Source organism: Filicampus tigris, chromosome 14 (genome assembly GCF_054856515.1).
Source record: "Filicampus tigris isolate MCC_2025a chromosome 14, RoL_Ftig_1.0, whole genome shotgun sequence".
NCBI classification, from domain to species: Eukaryota; Metazoa; Chordata; class Actinopteri; order Syngnathiformes; family Syngnathidae; genus Filicampus; species Filicampus tigris.
The window spans coordinates 336,669-361,500 of NC_141230.1; the positions used below are offsets into that span (position 1 = coordinate 336,669).

The following is a 24,832-nucleotide window of genomic DNA, read 5'->3' on the forward strand; positions in this document are numbered from 1 at the left end:
TAACTGATTGGGGAAGAGAGTCAGGGGCAAAGTGCACTCTGTTGCAAAACTTTGTGGGCATGTTTGCACTGGTATGTCATTAGCGCAATACCCTTTATAGCATATAAAGAATAAGACGTCAAGACGGACCAAACTGGGGGTGAAAATGAAGTGCAAATGATGGTGCCACCACAGTTTTTTCTTTGTAGATTTGGCCCTTGGTGTCTTGATATCACTGCCTACTTGGTATGTCTAACCTTAAATGACTCCATGTCAGACAGAAGACAAGCACTTTGCATCCGAGCACGGAGTTGGGCACCTTCGGCTGATGTCCCCAGTTTTGCAAGTATTTCTGACTGCTCCTCTAATAAATCCTCAGTCATGGGAGCAGGTTCCTGTTAAAAAACAAAAGCACTTAATGCAATTGTAATCATATTTGAATACACAGAGGTTGACATTCCGTCAGACTGACGGAAACACGTTTTGCTGACATTTTGGGAGCTGGGGGAGGGTTGGAGTTACCCATGGACTTCTGACAGAAATAACTGGTGATTACAATTCGGTTCGTCACGAAAAATAACAGACTGATGAATGATGGACAGGTACCCTCGCTGCTGCCCGATGACGGACCAGCAATATTTGGTAAAATGCCACCTCTGTGCATACATCTACATTTAACAACTCCCGCCATCCTTGATGTACAGATAAATCAAATCTTGAAAAAAAAAAAGCGACAGCAGTGACATAAACACCCTCATCAAGTGGCCACTGTAGAATAATATTAGATGTGAGCAAAAAAATAATAATAATGCTTATTAGCTTAGTAATCCATATTGTTTTGTAAAATATTCATGTAAAATAAAAGCATTCTGCCAAAATAATTATCATGTAACAAGTAAGAGGGGAACAAATTACTTGTGTCACAGGAATGAAGAGAAGCTCTGAAGAGTTCAAAAGGGTCATGTTGTTACAGGGGTGCATCCTGCCCTCTGCTCTAGTTTTACTGCCATCTTTTTCCCTTCTAATAAATGGAGACTCAGTGTCCCCCTGATCACTCAAGCATTCAAAAAACTCTTCTTCACTGTCACTCCAAGATTCCAACAATTTCCCAGGTGACGCAGCAATTATTTGGCTGGATGAAGTCACTGTTGTAAATTCTGACACTTGGCAGATATTCTGGAAGGCAATTTCGCTGCTTCTCTCAGGGGTCTTGCAAATGTGATCTCTCGCTTGCTTCCTCTTGATGCAGCAATTCAGCATCTATGCAAACAGACAAAATAAACTGAAAAAAAGTTGTTTGTTGTGGTGGAGAACTGAAGTGTATCACACAAAGACCTACATCTAGTTAATATTTTTGACTCAAACTAATGGCAGGTTATTAAAGATCATATTTAATAATAATAATGACAATAATAATGCATCCGATTTATATAATGTTTTTCTGGACACTCAAAGACACTTCAAAATAGAGACAGAGGATCAATGCAGAGAATGTGGGAAGCATGGATTCTTAGGACCTCAACATTGAGCAAGAAACAACTAAGGGCTGAGTGTTTAAACACCAGCAAAAGGAAGTTGCTTTCACAGCTGGAGATGGTCGAGGTACAATGTGCTGTGGTACAAAGGTGCTACAAGCCAGGACATAAGGTCATTAGGAGGGTGGTTTCACCGTCACTTCCAAACATTGATAGTGGGTTCCTATTCCCACAAGCAGAACAGCTCAACACAAAAGCCACTGACCTGAGAGAGAAGATCATTAAGTCCTGGGGGAACTCAACTACCTCCTGCTTGCCAGCACTGATAAGGATCTTCACCAAGAACATCACTGAAACCAATGGGCTGGTCCAAGCGGCAGTATCAGTTATCCTAGAGATGCTTGACTATGAGATGAACAACCAGAAGAAGCATGGGCCACCTCCATGGAAGAGATGGCTAGAGACACAAGTAAGGGTGACCCGGAGAGAAGTTAGCCTCCTAACAGACCAAAACAAAGGTGTGAAGCCTAAGAAAACTGCCCAAGAAATACAGCAAGATGTCCACAGATGAGGCACTTGAGACTTCCAAGGAAAGACTCACAACCTTGGCCCTGAAGAGGTACATGAGAGAGGTAGAGGCCGGGAGAATAAACAACAATCTCCAGCAACCCAGCTAAGGTCTACTCTCAGTGTCAAGGTATCAAGACCGAAACAGACATACCTAAGGCTGAGACAGAGCAATACTGGAAGTGTATCTAGGAGAAGGAAGAGTCTCACAATACCAATACACAATGGCTGGCAGATTTACAAACAGAGCACAGCAACATCCCAGAACAAGAAACAGTCACCATCAGTGGCAGATATCCAAGCAAGGGTGTCGAAGATGAAGAGCTGGACACCACCAGGGCCCGACATGAGACATGACTACTGGCTAAAGATGCTAACAGCTCTTCATGAACGCATGGCGGCACAAATGAACCGTTTGCTAAAATCAGGGACCCACCCAAAATAGCTAACCAAACATTGGACAGTCATGAAGGACCCCCAGAAGGGAGAAACTCCATCTAACTACCAACCTATAACCTACCTCAGCACCCCGTGAAAGCTCCTATCAGGCATAATAGCAGCCAAAATAAGTTGGCATATGGATCAGTAAATGAGCAGAGCACAGAAAGTCATTTGTAATAACACCAAGGGTCCCAAGCACCAACTACTGGTTGATAGGGCAATCGCCCAAGACCGTAAAACCCGAAGCACCTGTGAACTGCCCGAATTGACTACATCAAAGCCTGCGACTCAATGCCACATACATGGATACTGGGATGATTGGAACTGGACATCAACAGGATTATAAGAACCTTCATCAGGAACTCAATGAGGCTGTGGACTACAACTCTGGAGGTCAACTCAAAGCGGATTGCACAGGTGAATATCGAATGTGGCATATTCCAAGCAGATGCTCTGTCCCCGCTCCTGTTCTGCAAAGGCCTGAACTCACTCAATCAGATCATATCCAAGATTGGTTTCGGATATTGGTTCAAAAGTGGAACAACTGTCAGCCACCTCCTCTACATAGATGACATCGAGCTGTATGCTAAGAATGAGCGTGACATCGACTCCCTCATTTAGCTCATAAGGATATATATATACAACAATGACAATGGAATGTCAATCTGACTTCGTAAGTCTGGGCGAATGATATCTAGGTGAGGGAAGATAATCACAACTGAAGGGGTTGAATGATCTGAAGGCAGCATAGCAGATGTACAGGACAGCTACAAATACATTGGAATTCCACAGGCAAATAGCAATCATGAGGAGGCAGCTCGGAGAGCCGCCACGACCAAATACCTAAGGGAGGATGAGGCAGATAATGAATAGCTGAATAGCAAAAATAAGATCCAGGCCAATAAAACCTATGCATTGCCAATAATCAGATACACTGCTGGCATACTTCCCCGGCCACTGGAAGAGATGCAAGCCACGGACATCAAGACGAGAAAGTTCGTTCCAATGCACAGAGGGTTCCACCCTAAGTCTAGCATCCCGAGGCTGTACACAAAGCGGAAAGACGGGTCCGTGGATTAGTGAGCGTGCAGGGCACTATCTAGGAGGAAACAACAGGTCTCCAAGAATACATCAAGATGATGGCCCCCAGGGACAACCTGCTTAGCGAATGCCTCGGGCAACAGAAGCCCAGTAAGGAGAAGACTGTCATGGAAAGACAAGCCCCTGCATGACATGTACCACCGTCAAATTGAAGTGGCTGACATGGAGTAAACGTGAAATAAATATGCCCCTTGCGGACCATGTCTCCATGTCTTGGATGCAAGATTCCACAAGCAGACTGTCACACAAGGTCTGTTCCAGTCTAACTTCAAAGCAAGGCAAAAGTAGCCCAGTATGGAGAAGGAGCCAGATGGACTGTTATGGAAAGACAAGCCCCTGTATGGCATGAACCACCGTCAAATTGAAGTGGCTGACATCGAGAAAACATATCAGTAGCTGGAAAAGGGTGGATTGAAAGACAGCACAGAGGCGCTAATCATGGCAACAAAAGAACAGGCTTAGGGCAAGATCAATAGCGGCCAGGGTCTACCACATCGTACAGGATCCCAGGTGTAGGATGTGCAAGAAGCACCAGAGATGGTGCAGCATATCACAGCAGGGTGTAAAATGCTGTCTGTCTGGTATACATGAAGCAGCACAACCAGGTAGCAGGAATAGTGTACTGGAACATCTGTACCAAATATGAATTAGAGTTCCCAGAGTCTAGATGGCAGACACCTCCAAAATTGGTTCAGACAACCAGGCCAAGATCCTGTGGGACTCCCAGATCCAGACAGACAAACTGGCAAAAGTTAACCAGCCTGACAGCGGTGGTGGGTAAACATCGAAAGACAGCAGTCGTGATAGATGTAGCAATCCTGGAAAAAGGAACACAAGAAGCTGGAGAAATACCAAGGGCTGAAGGAAAAACTAGAGAGACTGTGGAGGGTAAAGGTAACAGTCGTGCCACTAGTGATCGTGGCACTGGGGGCAGTTACACCCAAGCTGCATAGATGGCTGCAACAGATACCAGGAACAACATCTTACATCTCCATGCAGAAGAGTGCAATCCAGGGAACAGCGAAGTTCCTGTGCAGAACCCTCAAGTTTTCAGGCCTCTGGTAGAGGATTTTAGCTTGAAAGAGATACCGCCTAGGTGGGCGAGACGTTTTATTTATTTATTTATATTTATTTATTTATTTATTTATACGGCATTTGCGCTTGAAAGAGATACCGTCCAGGTTGGCGAGAGGTTTTATTTATTTATTTATGCGGTTGAATGGTGCACTAAATCCACGGTTTTGTTCATAACTTTGTTTTGTGGTCAAAGTTTTCGGTTCGTTATACTTTTGTTCGGTAAAACGTCAAAGAATGAAATGATTTTCTGTTGTTATTGTATTATTTTGGGCTGGGACGATACAGTTTTGACCCGATCCGATACGGATCCAGATAGTCGGGTTGTGAACTGATATGTATTGCGAAACCTAAATAAAATAAAAATATATATTAAAAACAACTGAAGCATGTGTTTCAAGTTTTAACTTAAGTGCCATTTGACATTTCAAGTGTCACAATTAAAAAGTGCATAAACTGCTCCAGCAACTGTTCCTAAAATTTAAATAAAACTCCCATCACAAAGCTCAATTTTAAGGACCTCAAATGTTTCAAAAGTACATTATAAAACGTAACATAAGTATTCGGCCCTCCCTGAGCAGACCGAGTACACTGTGGCAGATAGCGAACAGTCCCTCAAAAAGAGTCCAATGTTGCTGGTTTCATGCTGTTTATTACACTCCAATTGAAGTTAACTAAGACTAAACAAACAAAACACAGAATTACACAGTGCACATTCGAACATAAATGACAGTACTTCGTTTTATTTCCCGAACGCAGTTAGCTCATGGCTAATGCACAATGAAATCGCCATTAACGCTCTAATGAAAATTAGCGCGTTAATCGCAGCACTTGAATCCCTCAAACAACGGGCACAAACGTTGCAAAGGCAAACAGAGAAGCATCCAACAATACTCACAGGCAAATGCTCTTCCTATGCTGCCAAAAACCAAGTTGTAACTATGAAACTCGATCGTGATTTTCTTCTACTTCTCAATGAAACAACACGTATCTTCTTCAAACTCCCCAATGTAACAACACGTATCTCAATAAGAGGACCCACACTGCCCCCAAGTGGCCAAGTCGTGCACAGCTTGAATAGCGCTTCCATTAAATGCACACACACAAAAAGGACAATCAAAATTCACTCAAGCCCCGGTTCGATTTCGATTTGCAGTTCACAATTTTCGATTCAATTAGATTTTTCTTTTTTAATCGAATATCATTCAAAATTCACTTTCTCCAATCCCACCTCGACTTCTTCCTTGGGACAGTGAGTAATGAGCATGGAGAAAGGTTCCACCAATATATTACTGAAACTTATATATTACTGTCATTCCGGTTGGAGCGTCCCGAGCGGTGGAAAAACAATCCAAAGAATAGCCGCACCGGACTATAAGCCGCATGGCTCAAGATCTAGGAAAAAAATTGTGGCTTATATTCCGGAAAATACAGTAACTAAATGACAGTATTCCAAGTATTACTGTGAGTATTTCGTGTTTACCTTCGTCAGTTGCGCCACAGCAGAATCCATTGCTCCGGTGTCCAAGAATGACCCATGGGGTCTAGATGGTTGTACAATTTGCTCACTCTACGGTCATTTCCACTACAGCTCTTGTGATCTGTGATCTTTTTATAAGTCTTGTTTTTACCTTGCATATTCCATGGACTTGTTTTGCCGTGCGAACAGTTTAAACTCTCTGTGGTCGGCAGTAATACGCTGGTACATACCGGTTGCTCCTTGTCGCTGATTCAAAGTTGGGATGGATGTATTTGTCTCCCGAAAATGCTCAGAAGAGCCTGAACAGATTCATCCGTCTAGATATTAATTCGCTTTTCCTTATTTTTTTAAATATTTGACGAGAGAGCATAGCAACTGCACACGAGTTAGCAGTTACCGGTAGCTAATGGCTAATGGCATTGTGAACAACGCACCCCCAAGTTTGACCAACCAATCAGCATTCGTCAGCGCAGCTCAGCCCCGGCAAGAGTTCCTGGTGGGCCAATTTTGGCCCAACGGCCCTGGGTCAGAAAGGGGAGCCGGGAGAGCTGGGCGGCGGTTTTAGGCAGGAACCTTGGCGATCCGATCACTGGCAACAGAAATTCTTGGGACATGGAGTGTCGCCTCTCTGGCAGGGAAGGAGCCCGAGCTGGTGTGAGAGGCTGAGAAGTTGCGAATAGATATAGTCGGGCTCACCTCCACACACATCTTGGCCTCTGTTACCAGTCCTCTCGATAGGGGTTGGACACTCTTCCACTCTGGAGTTGACCAAGGTGAGAGGTGCCGCGCAGGTGTGAGCATGCTTATTGCACCTTGGCGTGGCGCCTGTACATTTGAGTTTACCCTAGGAGACGAGAGGGGAGCCTCCCAACGAAGCGGACAAGAGCATGAATGCATGCACGAACCCCGGTGGCTTCTGGTTTTAGTTTTCGAGTCTCAGCCTGAAGAGGCAATGTGGGTCAATTGACTGGGAGTTTGGTGCGATGTGAGCAGGGTGGTGGACGAAAGGAGGGACCTTGGAGTTCTGATCACTGGTAACAGAAGCTGGCTCTAGGGATGTGGAATGTCACCTCTCTGGCAGGGAAGCAGCCTAGGCTAGTGTACTAAATTGAAAGGTTCCTGTTATAGTCTGTCTTGGCTCAAAACGGTTCATAAACCAGTCTTCATGAGAGGGCTTGGACTCTTTTACTCTGGAGTGGTGAGAGTTTAGGGGGTCCTGCCTGATGGAGTTAAGACTTTAGCTGAGGGAATATCATGGGCATTGCATTTGGGTTTTTTAATAAGCCAAAACACAAGTTGGCTCTTTTTACAGGCATGGTAGCTTTTATTTTTCAAAATTGCAACCTAATGGTGCATTATAGTGATACTCACGGCTAGCATATTCAAGATAACATATTCAAGATAGCAACTCAGCTAAATTCATTGTAATGTTGAAAAATGTCATCCCCAAAGGACGTAACATTACTTTGCAGCCATCATAGCTTTTAGGTTTCAAAGTCACAACCTCATGCTGTAGTGTGGCATTATAGTGATACTCACGGTTAACATATTCAACATTGCAACTCAGGGCTAAATTGATTGTAATGTTGAAAAATGTCAGCACCAGAGGACGTATCATTTCTTTCAAGAAAAATATAAGCAAATTATATATAATGCTCTTTCCTAACATATAAGGTGAACTTGTCTGAACAAGAGTTCGGAGTTCCCTTATAAAATATATTATAATGAAGAGATAGAAGTACCTGCAACTTCTGATGTAGAAGACAACAACGGAGATCGGGTGGTTCTTGCAATCTATAGATATTGAAGTTGCAAAACAAAAGACAAAATTGTTGAGGCAACTGGGTGCCAGCGAATATAAACAAATACAAACACACATATATACTGTATATATGAGTTAGTGTTCATCCAATTTCAAACGTTTTTTACATTAATAAACAAAGAATTAAAAACTAAAGTGTTCAGAAGTGGTTTTGTAAATGAATAATCGTCAACCCCAAAATTGCTGGATTAGTCAAAAAATTAATTGTTAGACTAATCGTCTAATTAAAAAAATAGTCGATAGATTCATCGGGAGATTAATAGGGAGTATATATACTTACACACACACACACCCACCCACACACCCACACCCCCCCCCCCACGCACACACCCACACCCCCCCCCCCCCCCCCACACACACACATGTATACAGTATTTTCCGGACTATAAACCGCTCCTTTATATAAGCCGCACCTATCTTTGTTGAAAAATCTGATATCTACTGCATTTACAGAACAATCTTCAACTGTAAATGGATGGGTTTACAGTTTTGGATTTGATGGATTTACACCTGTGTTACACCATTGCATTCCCCCATCTGCGGTCCCTTCTCAAGGTTTCTCATTTTTCCCCAGATGGTTTTTTTTTAGTTTTTCCTAACAGGGAACTTCAGTCACTATTTACCAGCCAAGAGGGAACCTCTGTGATTCCATAGAGTAGAAGTACCTTTCTTCTGTAATTTGCATTAAAAAAAAAACATAAAGCAAATATGACCATTAATTATCTAAGGAAAGTACAGTGTTACCTCTACTTACGAAATTAATTGGTTCTGGAAGAAATTTCTTAAGTAGAAAATGTTGTAAGTAGAGACGCATTTCCCATGTAAATGCTCTAATACCTTCCAAGCCCCCCAATATTCAGACATAAACGTTTTATAAAGCATAAAAATGCATTAAAACATGTAACAAATACATGTTACAATTAGATTATTGCATAAAAAATGAGTTGTGCATAATGTAAAAAACAAAGATGAGAGTAAAGAATAAAAATGATGGTTGTTTACCTTTTTAATTGCTGTCCTCATCGCTTTTTGCCCTCTTTAGTTCATGTTCTCTCTCAGAAGTGGTTTTTGCCTGGTGTTTTGTAAAGAACTGATTTAATAACGTGGTGACTGTCGATACATTGCAGTCATATTCTTTGGCGGGATCAACCAAACGCATCCCTTTTTCATAGTTCTCTATTATTTCTTGCTTTGTTTGTATGGACAAAAAAATGATTTTGTCCTTTTTTTCTTTTCCTCGTTTATAATTCACATAAATTTATCGGAACACCTCATGGCCCGAGGAGCGAATGACGAGGATAGACATATCTATCACGTATATATCTATCATCTATCTACCTGTCTAACTACACACATAGACACATACGTAGAGGTCCCTCTTAGCCAATGGGATGCCAGGAAGATGCTAGGTAATAGCCAAAGGCAGAGCAGCTATTTGAGTATGTTGCGTTCAGGAAACTCTGGAGCTGCGAGTAGCAGCCCATACTTTTACCTTTCGTATCCTGAAATTTATTTTGTAACAAGAGGCAATATTTTCCTGTTGTGGCGTTTCGTAACTTGAACATTTCGTATGAAGAGATGTTCGTAAGTTGAGGTACCACTGTAGTATAAACTGAGCATTTCGATTTTTATTTTTCCTATCTTTGATTTTGGAGTGTGAATGTCACTCTGTGCTGTCTAACAGGGAACTCCAGTCACTTTTTACGAACCAAAAGGGAACCTCTGTGACTGCATACAGTAGAAGTTAGGTGTGAAAGATTTTAGGAAAAAAATGTAATGTGATTGCGATTTTCTTCAAATGAAGCTTCAATGCATTAACATGCATTTTTACAAATATGATAGAAAATGACATCATACCGTCAAATACATTAAAACTATTACTTTAATAATGCAAGTACACTAAAGGGGTTTCAAAAGGGTTCAACTAAGGCAAGACCTACTGTACTACTTAGCATCATGTATACATATGCAATTATGTGTCATAGTATATAAATATAGTAAATACTAGGGATATACGCGACTAGTCGTTTAACCGTTTAACCGTCTACGATTTATCAAAAGTGTAGTATTTTACTAATCGGTTAAACGCTGCATTAAGAATCACGCATCTTGTTCCTCACGCCTCTGCCTCTGTAAACAAGCTGAGCACCAAGAGAGAGAATTGCTCCCTTCCCCCCCGCCCACACAGTATGGGGTGGGGACACTAAGTTTGGGGAAGAAAAGTAAATTCTGTTGAAGCTACCACGAAAAACAACAGTTTGGCAGTATTTTGATGCAGCAGATGACAACAAGGTCGTCTGTAGGCTTTGTAAGCATAAACTCGCTTACAACCGATCTCTTGGTGCAATGAGAAACCACATCCAAAGTAAATCTCAATGTGAACCTGCAGGTCGATGGCGGCGGGGCCGGCAGACGAGCATGAGAGGGTTTGTTCCAGCCAGGCACTGCGACGCTCACCGCACAGCAAAGATTACCCAACTAATTTGTAAAATGACGCAATATGCTTCCGCTTTCTTTTGTTGAGGGCAAACGGTTAGAAAAAAATAATGCTGTATATCGAGCCTGAGTAGGCTACGTGGTGCCAAGTTGCAAAACAATAACGCCCCAACTCGAGAGTAGCCATTAGGCTTGTCACGATACTAGAACTTCAACTTCGATACCGATACCCAGTTCAGTATCGATACTTGACACCATTTCGATACCATACGGAACAAATTAAAGCACAGGCTTTTTTTTTTTTTACTGTAAAACGTTTTTATCGGCAAAAACTTAAATTACCATTAATACAATAGTTTTTTAAGAGGTAGTGCAAAAAAACTGTACAACTTCAGTATTTAACTTCGACAACCCTCTGTACAGTCAATGCCTGGAACCAATGACATATTTGAAGTTGTCTGAGCCTGGGGTAGTGCAAAACAAAGGAAGAAGTAGTGCAAAGAACAAAACACACAAAAAAAAAACAATTATTAATCTGTAAATTGTCTGAACTAGTGGAAAGAAATAATCGTACTGTGCACACTCAATGGCACAATTTCCAAGTTGTTTGAGGTAGTGAAAAAGAATAACACTCACCACTTACAGTAACATAAATTGACAACACAATCTGTAAGTTGTCTGAGTATCAAGACCCACATGTTTATCTATTAAGGCAAACCAACAAGTCACAGATAATAATAATAGTAATAATAAAAAATTAAATAAAATTAAAATACTTTCAGTTATTGGCTATCCAGAACAGTAGCAGGTAGGGTTGGGCATTGTTTGAATTTGGACGATTCCAGTTCTGATGTTTTGATTCGATTATGGTTCCTAACGATTCACAATTCCGATTCTTAACAAAAAACAAAAAAAAAAAATAGAAGGATTTATTTTTGCACAAATTACATGAACTTCTCTGTCTTCAATTTTATGAACTTTACCATAGATTACTCAAAGGGCTGTTTTTAACCAGTATTTATTTTAATAATTTTTTTTTTGCTGTATTATCTAGTATTATTTTTCACAAGAGCTTTATTTTTGAGAAGTTCAAGACAATACAATAATGCAGCTGTTACTGAAAACATGCTACTGAACACTTGGCTAACCTTGTCTTGCTTTAGAAAGAAAATATATATGACAAACACAATGCTGCATTTTATGGGCAAGCAAGGAAGTCTATCTAATCCAAGCAGTCTATGTAAACATATGATGCATATGTATGTACAGTGTTTCTGTATATGCTGCAGCTGCGTATGCTATAAACTAAATATTAGCTGGATATGTGCATTTGAGTTTTTAACTTGTTGGTTCAATGTTCCCATTAACGTACTGAGCCAATTCTGACTTTGGGTCATGAGCCGCAACGCGTCATTCTATGGCTCGGCGTCGGCCGAATGAGCCAGCCGGGCCGCCCTGGGCCGAGCAGGATCGGCGACCCCGCGATGGGCGACTGCTGCAACCTCGGCGGCTGCTGGGAAGATCCGTGGGAAGGGCACGCTCAGAGAAGCCGACGCCGCGGCCTGCGCTTGCCAGTCGGTACGAAGTGAGCGGAGGGGCTGACCGAAAGTACCACGGGAGCTCGAGTGGGGGCAAGCTTCCGTGCTATTGCGACACTGCTTCGGCTGCAGGAGCCCGGGGCGCCCCCTTTTTTTTTTTAATCGGTTGTACTTCGTTTGTAGCTCATGCGCGCGGCTAACTAGGGAGTCGACGAGCAGTCTGCACTCGGCAGAGCAGGGAGGGAGGGGCGCACGGGGCAGGCTTCGGCAGTGTGTGCGGGAGCAGCAGACCATTAGGAGCAGATGTTGGCAAAGTGTGTTGGTATCGAAGTCGGTGGTTTGGTATCAGTAATATCGATACCACAGCAAGCTAGTATTGTATCCGTTCAAAATGTTTAGTATCGAGTAAGTACCGAAGTATCGATATTTTTGACAAGCCTAGTAGCCATAAACCAAATGAAAGAGTAGATACTATGAGCGTTTGAGCGGGTCAGCTATGTGGCCAATGCCTTAACTACAGACGGATGGACGTCCAGACCCACCGAATCTTACATGACTATAACGTGTATAACGTATGTGGACGAAGGACATCTCCGCAGCTGTGTTCTTCAGACATGTGCCTTGGAGGAAAGACACACAGCTGAAAACTTGGCAGCTCTCCTGCGGAGTGTGATAGGTACGTGGACACTAGAATATAAAGGCGTCGCCTGTGTGCATGATAATGCACCTAACATATGGCGAATGAGACCCTGCTGGACTGGGAGTCGGTACCATTACTCATTACATTATTCATAATAAATGCCATGCATTGCATTGGCAAATGTATCAGAAATGTATTTCTCTTTCAATTGTTCACTTTTATTCAGTCAGTTGTTGTTAGATCAATAGAATTTAAATTAACAAACTGTCCTGAATGTTTGGGCTGAAATAGCCCCTACTGTAAATACACGAAACATTTGCATTTTAAACTTTGAATTCAATGTATTAAATTTCAAGTTTTCTTGCTTATAGACTAGTTAAAATTAGTCGGGCAAATTAGTCGAAATTCCCATCCCTAGTAAATGCACAAATATTGTTGGACCATTCTTTAAAATTTATTTTGTCCTAATGTACATGTTCTTTCTACATAAATGTCAAAAATGTATCTAAATATTTTTCCCATATTTTTGCTAGACACTTAACTGCTTCAAATAGAGACTGAGGGCTTAGAAATATTGCCTGAAATTCATATCATGGTGTTGATTGAATATTTTGGTCCTAACAGTAATGGCAAGTGTAAAGTGTAAACGTGTAAAAATCATAATGGGAATATTTCTGGGTTATTTAAATTTGAAAAGGTGAATATTTCCTGTTAAAAAGGGCCAGAAAGTATATTCATTCTTCTCTCAACGTCTTTTCATTCAAAATGGGCACTTTCATGTGAAAATGCTGCTCTATTTAACAAATAAAAGTCCCTTTGCAAAGCTAAATTAAATAAAAAAATAATTTTGAGACCTATAGTGTGGATCTCAAAACTCAGTACTCTGTGGTACAAAATAGTACAAATATTTATAATTTTGACATCGATCGCTTTGTCATGGCTGACTACGTCACCCGTTAGCGTCTTCCGGTATTCGAGTGTGTGCTAAATTGCTACTGTAGCCGTCGTCTAATTTTATGTCTAGATATTTTCTGTTCATAGCTGCTGGCACTACGGACGAAACGTGGTTCTAGCCACACTTCTGTGAAAAGTCTACACCTAAGCACTTATTTTTGGGTCTTTCCTGACTCTGCATTTAGCATGCTCAGCAACTCCTCGTTCGCCTCCTTGGTGAAAGCACAAATTTTTAGTAAGGTAGTTTATTTGTCACTACGGAGGAAAGGATCAGCATCACGCAGCTCCTTGCTGCTGCTGCACACTGACTTACACAAGATATAAATAAAGGCAGCGCTGCTGCGGAGCAAACAAGGTAGCTTAGCGGCTAGCAATGCCAAGCAGCAGCAAAAGACATGACTTTCGGGAGTATGAGTGATAGCGGGAGCATGACGTGGACGCAATGCTTTTTTTTTTCTTTTTACGCCAGTGCCACTTCGGCGCTGAGTAGTGTGACCGGTCCATCGTAGCATGCCGCTGATTGATGAGCATGGGGGATAACAGCCCTTTGGAAAAAACGAAGGTTAGACGATGTTGAAATTGCGTTGTCTGTGATCGTGATTTATGTTATTCTACACCAGGGGTACCCATTACGTCAATCGACCGGTCGATCGCGAAGGCATCGTGGGTAGATCGCCAGCCTATCATTCGTCCTCACTACTGTATTTGTACGTTCACACCAACTGCGTTGGGAGCGGGTGGGCGCGGTTGCATGCAGGGCGGCGCGAATGATGCGTTTGGAGTGGTGGGACGCGGAGCGAAGCACCGAAAATCCGCCCATTCGGCGCGTAAAACAAGTACACCTTTTTGCCTTTCGCCTCGCGGCAGCCAATCAGCATCGAGTATACTACGTCACACACAGTCACACAGCGTCATGTTCACTCGTTTTTTGTTGTTTTTTTTACAGTTCTTTAACTTTACCTAGACAGCAAAATTGTTAGCATTAGCATAGTGTGCAATAAAGTTTTATACGCGCCAAATGGAGCGAATGGGCAGATTGTTGTTACATTTCATTTCACATTTACACCATTCCAATTGCAAATTCACCACATTCAAACTCATTCACATTTCAACACATTCAACTCATTCACCATTAAAAAAAACACACACACACAAAGTCCACTATTCAGCATTCATTTCGATCGGCACATTCAACTTTTCACATTTATACCATTCCAACTGCAAATTCACCACATTCAACTCATTCAGCTTTTATCATATTCAAATCATTCACCCTTAAAAAACCCACACACATTCCACTATTCACCTTTCATTTCCATTGGCAAATTAAACTTTTCATATTTAAACCACTCCAATTGCAAATTCACCACATTCAACTCATTCAACTCACATTCAGCTCACATCCCCAAAATTCCTACTTCCCACACATTAAACTCATTAAATAAGCCACTAAATTTCACCATTCATTTCCAGTGCCCCAGTGTTATTGCCCCTTGGTCTCCCCAGTGCAACCGCCATCTTGGAGAGGGACATAAGCTTCAGCTAACATTCTGGGCCCTTGGCATCCCCTGGTGTGGCAGCCATATTGTTCAGTATTGGGATACCCAGAATGCTCATCCCCAGGTGTCCCTAATGAAGCGGCCATGTTGTTCAAAAGTATTGGGGCACCCTGATTTTTCATCCCCAGGTGTCCCTAATGAAGTGGCCATATTATTCAAAAGTATTGAGACACCCCGAATTTTCATCCCCAGGTGTCCCTAATGATGCGGCCATAGTGGCCAAAATATTAGGTACAACCTGGATGCTTCCCTCCGTCCTTCCTTGATGCCTTGTGACCTCCCTTCCTTGCTTCCTCGTGTTCTTTTTCTCCTTTCTTAACCTCCTCCCTTGCTTCCAAGATTTCTTTCTTACTACTTTGTTTCCTTTCTTGCTGTTTTCCTTGCTATCTTCCTTTGATGTTTGCCTTCTTTTTTTTCCTGACTTCCTTCTTTTATTGTTTCCTTACTTCCTCTTTTCTTGCGTCCCTTCTGATTTTTTTTCATGTCCTCATTCCAGGCCTTTGTATATCATTCGAGGTCATTCAACTTCATTCAACTTAATTCCACTTCATTCCACTTTATTCAACTTCATTCCAAAGCATTCTGCAGTTTATTTTAAGCTTCCTTCGCCTTCACACGCAATTTCTACGGCAGTTGCATTATCTAGTTAAATATTTAATACCAGTATTTGCTACTATACACACATATATATAGATATTTACATCGATATATATATTTACATATATGTTACATATTTAAACACATATATATATATGCATAAATATATGTTTACATACACAAATATATATATGTTTATATATACGTATACGTATATACATATACGTATACGTATATATATATATATATATATATATATATAAATACATATATATATATACACACACACATAATGTATATATACATGTACACATATAAACAGGTACATATAGTGCCGATTTCTACTATATAGATTTGATACACTGAATTGTATTATTACACTTGGGGTTTGTATAAAAATAAAATCGGATGATTAGCAGGGGGTGTAGAATATGCTTGTCCAAAATGTTATGTCAGCAGCTCAGTCAATTGACTAATAATGACCCAGTGTGTTATACACACCCACAGATTTGGTAATTGTTTTCCCAGCGGTATCGCAACTCGAGGACAAACTCCTGCCAGAGGTAGGCCACAGCCCGCAGCCCACCATGGTAGAAGTTGACTAGACACATGCACAGTGCCAGCCGATGGGTCAGACTTTCAACTGGTGCCGACTTCAACTGAATAAAAAGGTCCTGACACAGGGGAAGAAAAATTATAAAAATATTAATATTACTTTGTATTTACATTCATACTCCAAAAATGTACACATTTATTTGTATCCTTCTCTCCACTCATCTTTGACTTCACTGAGTTTTTAAGTGGTTTCTAGCATTTAAATGGTAAAAAAGGTTCTGATGAATACATTCATAAATATCACTATTTACTGTTATATTGGAATAATGAATAATTGTGACCAATATTTATTTACTTACGTCAGTATTTTGATCCTTTGGGGGGTTTCCATAGCTATTTGGTTGTGCAGTTTGATTTTCTGTCTTATCCACAGCAGCATCTGGAAAAAGATACTGGCCAAAGGGGGAGGGGTTGGGGTGGAGAGAACCATACAATTAATAAAGATTCTGTATACAGTGCAATATACAGCGAATGATCAACCTTTGATTATTCTTTTAGGCTTTAGCATCGAATTTAAGAAATAATGTAAATGCAATTAGTTCAAGAAAATGACCTTTAGCCAATAACAGTTTTAGAAAGAATGATCAATTGCAGAGTTTAACAAAATTCCAGGAAAAAAAATGTCATAAAGACTTGCTTGAAGAGAATACCTGAAATAACATCAAGCAAGAATGATTATCTGCACGTGTGTTTTGCTTTTATGTGATAGTCTGTTCCCTGTAATAAGCAGCATTTGAAAACAATGTGGTCCTAAGAGAAAAAGAACATCATATTTAGAGATGGGAATAAAAAAATGGTTCTTGTTGAGAACCGGTGCCCAGACTTTCAATCGATTGGCACCGTTTGGCATTTTTTTAAAAGATTCTCTTATCAATTCTAGTTACGACAAATGATGTCACCACGCATGTTGTGTAGTGACGTTGTTTACTAATGTGGCTAGCAAGAAACATGTCGCCTAATGCTTGAAAGTTTGTTTGCATTTACAAGAAAGGATAACAACAGGGAAACTTGCAATAGTTACAAATTATACTATTAATTCGTCAAAGGGAGGAAACATTACCAATATGCAAAAGCATTTGCACACACAACATGTGATCATAATTAGATGACATGATGATCATAGATGTCGCGTTTTTGACCCGCTCCGGAGTGTTCAACCCGGCAGTAGTGACAACCTAACCACATCCTCTCTTGTCAATACTCCCGGTAACTATGTTAGTGTGGAAGTGTTGACTTCTCGGTGCGCCGCCGCTCACATCGCCCACTTCTACCCATCGCCGACACTCAGAGGTCTTGTCTTCCCTTACTGAATAGTGATGCTGGAATCATAGTTACAAAATAATACATTGAGTTTTAGAACAATACTCACCTATGACCACATTTATAATTTCATACGGGTGAAATAGCAAAAGCCTGCAGCAAAAAGGTAGCGACCATTACGGACCGCGTCGGGTACATTCAAATAATGAATTTGATCACAATTATTGTCTTTGTTCTCATTCATGTCCTCCACTAATGTCCTCTTCGTTTAAAAAAAAAAAAGGTTCAGTCAAACTGGGTTCGAACTCATCGCGCGCACAGCATGTGGCCGGCCTTGCATTCTTGAAAAATTACCATATTTTCCGGACTATACGTCGCTCCGGAGTACAAGTCGCACCAGCCATAAAATGCATTATAAAGAAGAAAAAACATATATAAGTCGCACTGGAGTATAAGTCGCATTTTTGGACGAAATTAATTGTGCGCGTAGTACACATCATTTCCATCGAGCTACGATGGTGACATTTAGCAACATATAGCATACAAGAAAGTTATGGTAAGATAACTATAAACTCACCAAAGCGGTTGTAGATCGATTAAGTATGTCTTTTATTTATCGTCCACCATGTAGAATGTTTCCAAGTCTCCAAAAGTATTTATGTATTCGGTCGTTATTATCTATGTTAGTCTCCTGCGCTCTGCTCCTTACATGTGTGGCTGCATGATGACACACACACACACAGCCATAGGCACGACAACTGCCTGTTTGTGGTTCATTCTTGTTCAACCATCGTCTTGTAAGTAACTTACACATTGTGTGTAATGAGCATGCAACGCTTATATACGAGCTGAATTGTGGATGCTTGTGGGTTGTTGACTGAACATACTAATCGCTATCGCTAATGCTAATTGCGATCGCTAATCATTAGCATAGGCTCACCTTGTTCATGTCTATAAAAATACATGTGTATGTAATGCATATATTGATAGTATTTTCTGTTTCTTGTGCAATTTCACAATATAAACAGGCAACTTCACTGCACACCTGGAGTCTGTGGAGTTTGTTTGTGAATGTTTAGCTGTTTTATATAAGCTTTTAATTACTTACTTAACACAATATTAGATTTTAACCATTTAAATTATTCATGCATTTGAATAGCTTTTAGGATTTATCTTTGTTTATTTATGTGGGTTACAATAACATGTGAAATGATATACACTACAGGTTATTCTGCCCGTTGTAAAGCCAATATGTAATGCAGGTTTATATGCAGTCTTAGAACGCCCTCCTGTGGTTGTTTGGTGTATTGTTTGCTGACCTTGAAAAGGAAAGGGATACGATATAATGTCTTAATAATTTCACACATAAGTCGCTCTAGAGTATAAGTTGCTTTTATTAATTGGAAAATGTCATGCCTTTATTTTTACTCCATCCACTGGCTCATTTGGTGTAAATTATTGATGTTGCTTTGTTATTAGACACATTTTATATAGTGAAAATTAATATTTTACCGTATTTACTGTAATAAATTAACATTTATTACCACAAATACCGAAAGTCGGTGCCATTGAGTACTGGTATCGATTCACAGGTACTGAGAATTAGAACAGAACTGGTTCAAATGTGAAAGGTACTCATCCCAAAAAAATCGTGCAGGGAGACAACGGCATATCGGCACACAGTCAGTACAATTCATGTTGTGTTTTGTGAAGTTATAACTAAATGAATGTAATAATTAAGAAAGATAGATAAATATGTGTTTATAATCTTGTAAATTATGTTTTACCATTCAGGGTCTGTGTCTTCATGGGGGTCGCCATGACGTCAAATTGTAGCTCGTCGGTGAGGTAGAGGTCCTTTTATGACTTCAAAACTTAGACCTCCGAGTTCAAAGGGGCGTTCCAGTGAACTTTCCCTGATCAGAGGACTGAAAAGTCAGACTTCCCACATTCCTTGAATGCAGCATAATTGCCTCAGAGAATGGCAGTGCTCGCTCCAGTCTACCACTAGCTTTTCCATTCACAGAGGCAGGGAGGAGTGAGTTCCCAGATCAAAGTTGGACTTGACATGATTCTATTTGTCAATGGCTGACAGTTTTATTCACCCAGTGAATGAGCTTGAGTCCTCTACCAGAAGCCTGGGAGCTTGGGGGTTCTGCGCAGGATCTTAGTTGTTCCCCAGTAATGCATTCTTCTGCTCTGAGATGTCAGATGTTGCTTCTGGTATTTGCTGGAGCCATCCATCCAGCTTGGGGGTAACAGCCCCCAGTGCCCCGATCACTAGTGGCACCAATGTTGCCTTTGCCTTCGACATTTTCTCTACTTCTTCTTTCAGACCTTGGTATTTCTCCAGCTTCTTGTGTTCCTTTTTCTAGATGTTGGATGGTTGGCTATCACCAGTTTGTCAGTCTGGATATCGAAGTCCCACAGGATCCTGGCCTGTTTCTTCTCAACTACCTTTGTAGGTTTTAGGTTTCTGCCATCTTTCGTCTGGGACCTCTAATCCATATTTGGTACAGATGTTACGGTACACTATTCCTACTACCTGGTTATACCGCTCCATGTATGCATTGCCAGCCAGCATCTTACACCCTGCTGTGGAGTGCTGCACAGTCTCTGGAGCTCCAGGGATCCTGTCCGAAGTGATAGTCCCTGACCTCTACTGACCTTGTGTTTAGGGCCTGTTCTTGTGCTGCCATGATTAGCAAATCCGTGCTGTCTTTCAGTCCAGCCTTTTCCAGCCACTGGTATGTTTTCTCGATGTCAGCCACTTCTTCAATTTGAGGGTGGTACATGCTGTGCTTGTCTTTCTATGACAGTCCTTCTGGCTCCTTCTCCTTACTGGGCTTTTGTTGCCTGAGGCATTCAGGAAGCAGGTTGTCCTGTCTAGGCCGCAGTTCGATGATCGACTTTGTGTTTGTGTCATCGGATTTGTGGCTGCACCTTTTGAACACACGGGGTGAAGAGAAGGTGGGGGTAGATGCCGGTCCGACCTGGCAGACCCAAACATATTGTGAGCAATTGCTGGGAATGACAATGAGTCCAAGTGGAACATGTTCCATGCCTCCATTGTTGTGGCGGTTGACCGGAACTGTGGCCGCAAGGTGGGCGGTGCCTGTCATGGCGGTAGCCCTCCAAACCTGTTGGTGGACACAAAGCAGTGAGAAATGCCGTCAAGCTTTAGTAGGAGTCCAATTGGGCCTTTTTTGGCCTGTGGGACTCCGGAGAGAGCTGGTTTGTACCATCTGGCCAAGCAGAATGCAGCTTTGGTCACTAAGGCAAAAATACAGGCGTGGGAGGAGTTCGGCGGGAATAACTCGTCCACCATCCGGCGTCGCAGGAGGGGAAACCAGTGCACTGTCAACACTGTATATAGGGGAGATGGGGTGCTGCTGACCTCAACATGGGACGTTGTGAATCGGTGGAGAGTATTTCAAATACTTAAAAGACCTCCTCAATTCCACCGACATGCATTCCCATGAGGAAGCAGAGTCTAGGGTTTCTGAGGCGGGCTTTCGTATCTCTGAGTTTGAGGTCACGGTAATGGTTAAAAAGCTCAAAGATGGCAAGGCCCCCGGGGGTGGGAAGAGGAACCAGAAGGTGTGTTCCAACTATAGGGTGATGACACTCTTCAGCCTCCCTGGTAAGGTCTATTCAGGGATGCTGGAGAGGAGGGTCTGTCAGGAGGTTGAATCTCAGATTCTCAGAGAAGGAGAAGTGTGGTTTTCGTCCTGGCCGTGGACAGTGGAAGAGCTCTTCACCCTCGGCAGGGTCCTCGAGGATGCATGAGAGTTTGCTCAACTGGTCTACATGTGCTATTTGGACTTGGAGAAGGCGCTCAACCGTGAACCATGGGGGATCTTGTGGAGGGTGCTCCGGGAGTATGGGGTGTCAGATGCCCTAGTACGGGCAGTTTGATCTCTGTACGACCCATGTCAGAGTTTGACCTTCCTTTGCTGGCAGTAAGTCGGATTCGTTTCAAGTGAGGGTTGGACTCGGCCAAGGCTGCCCGTCGTCATTTATTATGTTCATAACTTTTATGGACACACTTTCTATGCATTGCCAAGGTTTTTGAGGGCATACGGATTGGTGGTCTCAGTCTCGCATCTGTGCTTTTTGCGGATGTGGTACTGTTGGCTTCTTCAAGCCACGATCTTCAACTCTCACTGGAGCGGTTCGCAGCTGAGTGTGAAGCATTTGGGATGAAAATCAGCACCTCCAAATCTGTCAGATTCCGCTTACCCGCAGGATTATCGGGGAAAAATCCTGACCGGCTACGCCATTCAACGGGTCTTACTTTCCCCTTAACCCTCGCTCGTTCTAACGCAAATGCGCGAGGGGACGGGAGAGTTTTCTAGCCGGTGTCGAGAGGAATTTGCCTAGGTAGCTAACAGCCTTTAGATTTGTATAGCCAATCCGATTCTCAGTCATTTAATTATTCTTTTTCAGAATTAAGAATTACTAACATGACTACTATACTTTTACGGCAGCTTCCTACTCATTTTGAATTGTTGCATTTGTTATTAACCTAGGAAGTTTAACAGTCTTTGTTAAAACCGTACGGATTTGTTTTAAAACTAGCTGGAGTAAGCTATTTAATAATTTCATAGGATGGTAATGAGACCTTTCATCATTAAGGTCTTAGCCGTTCATTCAACAAAGGCTACGTGGTGTAAATAAATTAAATCAGTAGAATGACATCAATAGTATTAAAATAAGTTTATGAAATGTAATTTAATAATGTAAATAATGGCGGCACGGTGGTCGACTGGTTAGCACGTCCACCTCACAGTTCAGAGGTCGTGGGTTCGATCCCGGCTCCGGCCTCCTTGTGTGGAGTTTGCCTGTTCTCCCCGTGCCTGCGTGGGTTTTCTCCGGGCACTCCGGTTTCCTTCCACATTCCAAAAACATGCATGGTAAGTTGATTGGATACTCTAAATTGGCCCTAGGTGTGATTGTGAGTGCGGATGTTTGTCTCTGTGTGCCCTGCGATTGGCTGGCAACCAGTTCAGTGTCCCCCGCCTACTGCCCAAAGACAGCTGGGATAGGCTCCAGCACGCCCCGCGACCCTTGTGAGGAGAAGCTGTACAGATGGATGGATGTAAATAATCAAACAATAATTCCTTATCAGCCATCAATTCCTTAAAAGTAGAATACAGTCAATAAGCAAGAAAATTGGATGATTATAAATTTTATTACATGATATGAGTTTAATTCAGTCATAAAAGTAATAATGATGATTTCCTTAATAGTACAGGATGAAATGTCCATCCATCCATCCATTATCTATACCGCTTATCCTCACAAGGGTCGCGGGGCGTGCTGGAGCCTATCCCAGCTGTCTTCGGGCAGTAGGCGGGGGACACCCTGAATTGGTTGCCAGCCAATCGCAGGGCACACAGAGACAAACATTCGCACTCACAATCACACCTAGGGGCAATTTAGAGTGTCCAATCAACTTACCATGCATGTTTTTGGAATGTGGGAGGCAACAAGAGTACCTGGAGAAAACGCACGCAGGCACGGGGAGAACATGCAAACTCTACACAGGGAGGGCCGGGATCGAACCCACGACCTCTGAACTGTGAGGCGGACGTGCTAACCAGTCGACCACCCGAGGGATTAAATGTAAAATCAAAAATTAATGCTAAAGGCAGGTATAACATTGGATAAAATAATAAAACAAGAAATAATAGTGATGATAGGAAAAGGGAATAAAAATGATTAAATAGTAGTCTTAATTTAAGTGAGCCCCAAACCTGATCAAAATAAGGACTATTGGGAAGTAAGAAACTCAAATGATCGACTGGCCAATTTCCTAGGTGCGCAATATAGTGAATTATGTTCAGTTACCTTATTGAAGCAGTATTTTGGTTATGTCCAAAAAAGAGGAGAAATAATCCTTCTTGCTTGGGAGTTGTTAAAGTGTCCCAAGAAAAATGCAAAATTTTCTCCCTGTCGAAACATCTTGTAACCGCGGCAGGGGGAAAGAAAAAGGTGTGGAGCCTTTGTGGCTCCCTCTTTTATAGTCTCTGTTTTTTGGGAGGCTCTTACATTAACTGTGCATGTGCTAAAACCTTTTTGTACTGAGAAAAACATAGTTTAAGGCGTTGTCTCTTCGGCTAACCACCCATGCGTCAAAGTTGTTTATCTCAGTGGGTTTGATGAGGTAATCAGCCAGTGTTTCTCCATCATCTTCCCAAAAGTATGTGTTGGTTTGATGATTCTTTGTAAACAGGTCCCTTTTTGGCTCAATTAATTATAGACTAACTTTAGCAAACCCCTCATTATCTAAGGAACAACAAGTACATCGTTTCCCAAGTGAATAACAGTCAACATGTTTGTGACAAATAGGTGCTCGACCACACACCAACATTGTGACCATCTAAAACACTTGTTTAAAAAATACATGATTTTATAAAACAATCTGAATACGTAATTTTGTATATCCAAGCAAGCGATATAATGGATAACATATAGATACAATTCTTATTGCCTCTCTCCAAGCAAGCGATATAATGGATAACATATAGATACAATTCTTATTGCCACATTCTCTCTCCTATGTAGACAACAGGTTGGTTCTTGTTTACTTCCTTTCACATCACATGTGGCATCCTTTGAAAGCAAATGCACATGGGTTATTTGATAAACAAAGCCGTTTCTAAGCAACATTTACTGTACTGTTACTGTCTCAACATGTAGACTAGACCCGTAGCACTTCTGTGCTTATGTCACTGGGGACTAATTACCTTAGGTAACTAGGGGAATAAGTGAAAAACACTTGCATAGGCATCAAACGAATAATTGTAAGGGCATTGACTTTGGTATGTTTATTTTACTAGGTTCTATGCTTATAAACGTTTTACAGGATTGTCCGAGCTGGCAATTGTATTAGTAGTCAATGATTAATGTCGATATCTAGCGTTTAAAATATGGAATTGCACATTAGGCGTTTTACTCCCTATGGTCCTAGGGCTTTAACCAATATAGATTTACACCATCACTTCACCTTGACATGGCACACCACATGACAGTAGCAAATGTTTGGTTTTGTCAGGGCTCATAAAACATTGCAAACATGTTCGCAAATAGTTTTCCTTTTCGCAAACAGTAGCAAAGCAGTCGTTAGCAATTTTCTAAACTGTCGTAAATTATTTTTGATTTTCCAGTACTAGAAACCACATGAACATAGTTCCAGACCAGCCATGATGCTTCAAACATCCATGGAAACCCTGAGACTCTGCTTGCACAGGTGACACACTTGTCTTGGGAAGCAAATTATCGTCGTAGG

General features: G+C 41.6%; 1 protein-coding gene across 5 annotated transcripts in view; it reads right to left on the reverse strand.

The window, feature by feature from the left end:
• rab3gap1 (RAB3 GTPase activating protein subunit 1) overlaps positions 1 to 24,832 on the reverse strand; it is a 188,794-nt gene that overhangs the window by 65,149 nt on the left and 98,813 nt on the right. For all 5 annotated transcript variants that reach the window (XR_015089492.1, XR_015089493.1, XM_086051122.1 and 2 more), the window contains 5 exons: positions 16,578 to 16,670; positions 16,165 to 16,337; positions 7,860 to 7,911; positions 895 to 1,239; positions 237 to 374 (listed from right to left, as the gene is read on the reverse strand). Coding sequence is in view for 3 of the 5 variants with exons in the window: in XM_086051122.1 (XP_085907248.1) it covers positions 237 to 374; positions 895 to 1,239; positions 7,860 to 7,911; positions 16,165 to 16,337; positions 16,578 to 16,670 (801 nt within the window). In the remaining 2 variants the exon portion in view is untranslated. The remainder of the gene's footprint in view (positions 1 to 236; positions 375 to 894; positions 1,240 to 7,859; positions 7,912 to 16,164; positions 16,338 to 16,577; positions 16,671 to 24,832) is intronic.